Here is a 6518-nt window from a genome sequence, read left to right as displayed (position 1 = left end):
GCTCTCAAGAAAGGTCGTAGATAATATATATTATTGAAAAAAACAATATGGACATGCTGAACAAGTGGAGGCAGTGCCAAAATACGAGAGATATTGAACCTCGAAAGCAGTGAACACATATTAATTGATGTAGAACCTTGGTTTTAACGATCCAATGTATGATGGGAAAAGTGCAAAGTGAGTTTTTTAAATGGTAACCAAAAGTATTCGCGTTCATACTTTCGTGAAAAATGTTAAATTTAATTAATTAACTAAAATTTATAAAAAATTTACTTCTTCACTTATTAATGATTGATATACTGAAAATTATAAAATTTAAAATTTAAAAAAAACTAATAAATTAAATCTTATAAATAAAAATATAAGTAAAGTTGTAAATTTGTATAGTACTACTCTACCTTCGTAACACCTCCTTAATCTTATAGAATGCTACAATATATCTTATACCAATAGATGTTGTAATCATGCCCCTGCATAGTGCCTAAAATGAAACCACAAGACTTGAGTGCTGGTTTTGGCTTTTGAAAACTCATTTATTCATAGTTTTTCCTGTTGGTTTGTCACATGGATGTAGAATTTACAGACTACCACCCCGCCGAATTCTTCCAACATTTATGGGCATTTAGGTTTCGACGGCATCCTTGCATATGGCCATTAGTCTTGCATTGATTGAGAAAGAGAATTTCATGTGAGATTGTCACCTACCCATGCTGCTTTGCATTGATCACTTCAATACAGAACCATTGATTAATATCCAAAAGGCATCAATAAAGAGAGAAAATTAACAAAAATACTAAACACAACACGCAACAAAATTGTGTAATATGGTATATATTTAAGATTGAGTTTTTCTATACATAAGCTACTATTCATTTCCACACTAATTGAGTGTTGGGTGTGGGATGTGAAATAATGAATAGTAACTTATGAAAAGAATTATTCATACATGAAATATTCTTGAAGGCAAGAGACCCTTTTGAAACTCAAACCAGTAGTCTGCTGCATATCTCCATAATCATCTAGGTTACCTACTTCTGCAGTAGTCAAAGCAGAAATATAATGGGCTAATAGCTGTGCTAATGAAAAACTAATCCTTTAGTTTGTCAGTTGGGAACATTAGCCTCAGGCGTGGGAAGTATTTTAACATGAAAAACTAGTATCTAGTTTAGTTTATGTTGTTGATTTTTGTAATATGAAAATTGGGAGGTGGGTAGGAGACCCAAAATCTTAGATTCATTTGTATGGTATATGACCTGTAAAAGAGCAAACTCAAGTAGACCACCATCTCTTATAAGGAACCCATCATTATTTTAGGCTCAAGATGGGTCTGATGTCACTGCAACTAAATGGAATAAAGAGAAACTTCAAAAGAGAAGCCTCAAAATTCACGGTTTCTTATGAAAACACTGAGGTGGACACTCAGAATCAATCAGTATCCATAAAGAAGCATATGGTAGGAGTAGATAAATAGTCTAAGCAATGAGATTTTAGTTTAGAGATATGTGGAATAAAAGCTTTTAGGGTTCTCATGATACAGGTGGAGCTCGGTCCACCTGTATGTTTTTCCCCTTTGCATGCTATTTTCTCAAATCCAAGTGAGTTCAGCACCTTTTCAGGGAAAATGGTAGAGAAATACCGTGTTTTGGGATTATCTGAGCAAGTTTTTAGCTTCTAATCTCTAAATATGATACACACACAATGAAAAATGTCCCTTTCGACCAAAAAAAGTGATTAATCCGTGGTTGTAAGCCACTAATGGAATCATGATCTAGCAAAAGTGTTCCTGCAATTATCTTTCCAAATCTCCAATCCACTTAAATTGTGTTGGACAAAGAGTCTCACCTATTGTCAACAAAAGCACCGTCTCGTAAAAAATGCTACCCGTTTATTGGGGCATGACATCAAGGGGAAGAGGTGCTCCTCTTTTTGTGTCTTGTATGGCTGCAAGGAAATAATGAAGAACTGCCAATAAATGTGGTTAATGTAGTTGGACATCAAACTTAGTGGGAGTCCTAAACCACTCCCAATCTCTTTTGGTTCACTTTGCTTTTCCTTTCCCTTCCTACCCTTTCCATTGGTGTCAATTGCAGAATCCAAGTAGAAGACTTCAGTTGGATCATTTCCTTAGAATATGAGCCACCGACCATTTTTACGGAACTTCCCAAAGTGCACAACGGATTTGTCCGACTAATCCAAAATTTTGGATGTGTCATCGTCTAATATACCAGGGGATCGCTTTGTCCATTTGCATTCTTAGCATGTTCTTTACTTGGCATTCTTGGCAACGCCCCTTGGGGAATCAGAGTTTGTTCCCCAAGTTGGTTTCAACAAGTCCCCACTGCAAATCTCTAGGGCAGTCAGAAATAGAAATTGAACATGGAAAAACACAAGTACGATCACCTTTACATTTGTACTGGTCAACCCACCAGATTTCGAACTTGAAGGTATAACAGCCACCTGAAGAAATGAGGTAAGGTTTGTGAAAGACCTGAGAAGGAAACTCACATGCTTCAAGGTTGGAAATGTCATATGAGACCATTCTTTTGCCAAGATCTGAAAAATCCCAACAACAATGCATATCCTCCCATAAGTATAGAATTATAAGGAACATAACTCTTCTGCAATATTACAATGAAATGATGCAAAGCATTGTAGGACTGCACCATATACGAGTGCAGAAAAATCAATAGCAAATGCTTAAAGACCTAATCCAACAGTACGACTGTCCCTTCGTCGGAGTCCAGCAATGTATTGCTTTTCTAAATCCAGCTGGAGTTCTTTCTGCTTCTCGGCTTGAAGGTCTCCCCCATCCTGGTTGTTGGGTTTGTGCTCCAACGTCAAGTCGCCCTTCACACCCTACAATTGGCCATAGGTACCAATGCAACCTCAGACTCTAAACTTGTGTTAGTACGTGAAGAAGAAACACCAATGGAATGAGTGAGCCATTCAGACTAAGCAATGAAAAGTTCTATATGATGCTCATGAAAAAAAAAATTCTGTATAGAATGCATAAATGCAACAGAGAAAGTAGAAGCAATGGACATTTACCATGAGTTTGTTGAATTTTAATTGTCTTTCACGATCAGAAAATAGTGCTGTATCTCAATGGTGCCCAGACTGTAGAAGAAGAATATTTGCCAAAAACTAGAATTAAATAAATAATAAAAATGAGAAAAAACCACAGATCATGAAACATTGCCTCCACAAAAATTGTCACTGTAAAGATAGTTTAGAAAAAAAGATGGTCTAAAGTACGTAAAAACCATTCTCCTGAAGGATTTCCATTGCTGTAAAAATCTTAGATAACCCAATATTAATTGAGCTTTACTACTTATCATCCCCCACACACCACACTTATTTTTATTTATTTATTTATTTTGAGTTTTATTCTTCCTAAACTAATTGAGTTCTTCTACTCATCATCCATACGCCAAACATTTGATAAGAGAAAAAATTGTGTCTTATCAAATGTGTAGTGTGAGGATGATGAGTACAATTTTTCATATTAATTTGGTTTCTACTCTATGGTGCTGAGGGCATGAGTACCATAATCGAAAATCCAATAATGTGTTAAATGCATGAAATGGCAGAAAATCATCAGACAAACCTCTTCAGCAGTTGTATTCTTTTTGTTTCCCCACAGCAGCTTCTTCTTTTGGTCAGTAATCATGCAACTTCCAACTCCAACCAGTTCCTATTCACTGTCACATGCTAGAAAGCTCCCAAATGAGTATGCAGAACGCTCAGCTTATTCCAATCCAGAATTGAGATGAAATCATGTCTAACTGCCAATTAACTGGTAGTAGATTGAACAGGGTAGTTGTTATAGAAGTCCAACAATCACAAGAAAGAATGCAACCAGTTAGACTCAGAACTGACCAAAGCAATTACGTTCATTCAGAGAACATATTATAGCTAAGGCAGCCTTTACGACTCGCCTAGTTTAACTAGTAATTGTCCTAGATGCTAACTAAGCTATATTCTAAACATGATATTTTAGCAGATCTCTAGAAGCATCTTCCACTTTATAGTGACATCCTCTTTGCATCACATTGGCAAGCATGCCAATACATTAAAAAAAAAAAAAAAAAAAAAAAAACTATACGGCTACAATTCAATACACCATTTAAAAAATTGTCTAATTGCCAAAAGCTCCATTTGGTTCTCTCTCTCTCTCTCTCTCTCTCTCTCTTCCTTTGATATCCTTCTCAGATAAACAATATTCTGCTTACAGAGGCTGCACAGCAGATAATTTAGTGAGAAGCAGGCATTTGCTTCAAGGATAAAAGAACAAGAGATTTCAACACAGGCGCTGAGAAGAGAATATCATTAATGTCAACATATTAAATACCTAATACAGCAGCTTTCATTGCAGCAACTTTTGCAGCATTTAGATCATTAGCAGTATTGGAGTCACTGGCCTGGCCCTGTCCAGGAGTCACTGCAGCATCCTCAGCTACAGACAAAAACTTTGAAACTGGATTGACTGCAATGTAACCATAAAGTATCAAGCAATTAGAAACAGCGCAGGAAAATATTATGAAATGATAAAGTCAAACAACAAACTTAAAGCAAAGGTACCATCTTTCCCGTATTCCACGTCCTCGTCTAGACTATGCAGCTTCGGTTTTTTTGCTGGAAATTCTTGCTTTTCAGTCACAGAAGCAAACTTATCTTCAACAAGCTTTGTTGATTCACTAATGCACTGACCCTTATATCTCTTAGTTTCTCGGTCAACATTTTTCTTCTTTTCTTCTTTAGAAAGCCTCTGACCAACCAAATCCATTTGAGTCACTCTTATAAGCATCTCTCAGATGATGGTTACCACTATTCCCTCCTGAAGTCGAGCCATTTCAATGCACCCAGGTCTCTTCATAGGAATGTCTGTCACCTCTGTAATCTCCTGAACTTCTATGATAATCCCGCTTCTCATCTCGACCATCACTCCCCCTCATATACCTACCCCTCTCAAACCCTTCAGAAGGAGCATGTCTCCAACCAGATCCAGCTCTATCAGGTGATGAATCCTCTCTATATTTCTGGTGTTCTAGGGATGAGGCTTCTCTATCCTTGTCATTGCTCCTATGCCCATCATATTTATCTCGGGAATATTTGTCCAACTTTCTCAAATAATCTCTCAACCTACTCTGCTCGCTTTCTTTTACTGTGTGCTCAGAATTACTGACACCCTTTGCCTCTCGACCAGAACCGGAGGATAACCTTTTATAGTTTCTCTCCTCTTCGTTCGCATGCTTGACATGTACGTAGTTATCATGCCTAGAGTATCCATGGGACTAGAGGACTGTCTATCAGAGTGTCTATAAGATTCGCCACTTCTACTGTAGCTTCTCCTAGAATTCCTTTCTAATTCCCTCCCATCATCCTTCCTTCTTGATCAATGTTCAGAGACTTTCACAGGGTCATCCCTTGAGATATTTGGGCTAGAGCTTGGGTCCCGCTTAAGAATTTCTGTGAGTATATAAAGTTGATATTAAGCATCAAAATAAGCAATCAGAAAACTGACTAACCAATGACCTGTAAACTACTCCGAGATCTTATACGATGATGCTAACACCATCATATTCACACCATCATATTCAGAAGCAGTATGATACTTCAAACTAACAAAATGAGTTAACCAATGATGAAAGTATCTATAACTACGGTTGATACGTTCTGTAAAGATCCAAGGGGCAGAGATATGTTCGAGAAAAGAGAGCACTGAGTGGATGGCTAATTAGTAAATTGCAATGGCCTTAATTTACATGATTTTCTTGTTCTCACTTCTGCGACTTATATAGGTCTTTGTCTCTTGTATAACATCTTGTGTACTTGAGTTTTGCCTATTCTTTTCAATAATATCATTTACTTATCAAAAAAATTAGTAAATTGTAAAGATTGAAATAAAGGAATGAAACATTCATGAGAAGTAATATGGTTGAACATTAGTTTTAATATACAGGCTAAATCATCATCTAACATTGTCCACAGTACATATGACACAATTACGGTTTTTGAACAGTCTATTGAAAAAAAATAGAATAAGTTCCACACTGGGTGGAAAATAAAACCACGTCACAGTTTGCATTCCCATCCCTACATTTAGTTGCAGCGGAGGAAAAAAATGGAAGCAAAAGAAATAAACACGCGCATATACATATACGTGTACAGTCAAATACTACATGGGTTTATGTTAGGATAAAATAATAGGATATTGATGGATTGGATAGGACTTGATCTGTTCGAGAAAATCACTCTCCAGAGATATTAGTTGACTTGAATAATCTGTCTATTTTTATTGATACAAACAATATTTATAGACAAATGACTCTACTGACTTGGCAAAATATTTGCCTACTTACAGGGAATTAAATAATTGACTGGCACATGCTGCCGAATTACTTGAAATTAAATAACATACCGAAATTAAAGACACGTCTCAACAACTTCACACATTAATCTGTAGACCAACAATTTCTGGTATCAGATTGATCATTATTTGCAATTGACTCATTCAA

General features: G+C 36.4%; 1 protein-coding gene across 2 annotated transcripts; it reads right to left on the bottom strand.

Moving 5' to 3' along the window:
• Positions 1–3069: 3069 nt before the first annotated feature.
• LOC121268028 lies at positions 3070–6193 on the bottom strand. Of its 2 annotated transcripts, none has more exons than XM_041172132.1 (4): positions 4582–6193; positions 4352–4486; positions 3608–4237; positions 3070–3117 (listed from the first exon to the last, which is right to left on the bottom strand). In XM_041172132.1, the coding sequence occupies exons 1-3, from the start codon at positions 4805–4807 to the stop codon at positions 4209–4211; spliced, it is 390 nt and encodes a 129-aa protein (XP_041028066.1). In that variant the 5' UTR covers positions 4808–6193; the 3' UTR covers positions 3070–3117; positions 3608–4208. The 2 variants fall into 2 exon arrangements, with proteins under 2 accessions (XP_041028066.1, XP_041028064.1); XM_041172130.1 differs by having other exon boundaries at positions 3608–3781; positions 4582–6191.
• Between the last annotated feature and the right edge of the window lie 325 nt (positions 6194–6518).

The sequence above is a fragment of the Juglans microcarpa x Juglans regia genome, chromosome 5S (assembly GCF_004785595.1).
Source record: "Juglans microcarpa x Juglans regia isolate MS1-56 chromosome 5S, Jm3101_v1.0, whole genome shotgun sequence".
In the NCBI taxonomy this organism is placed as follows: Eukaryota; Viridiplantae; Streptophyta; class Magnoliopsida; order Fagales; family Juglandaceae; genus Juglans; species Juglans microcarpa x Juglans regia.
The sequence above is the reverse complement of the archived record's forward strand: the minus strand, read 5'-3'. Positions and strand labels throughout refer to the sequence as shown.

Coding starts and splice junctions, on each gene's coding strand:
- LOC121268028 (XM_041172130.1), bottom strand. CDS start 4,807: ATGCTTATAAGAGTGACTCAAATGGATTTGGTTGGTCAGAGGCTTTCT. Junction 4,487..4,581: donor CGTGGAATACGGGAAAGATG/GTACCTTTGCTT, acceptor GTTACATTGCAG/TCAATCCAGTTTCAAAGTTT. Junction 3,782..4,351: donor AATGAAAGCTGCTGTATTAG/GTATTTAATATG, acceptor ATTGGCAGTTAG/ACATGATTTCATCTCAATTC.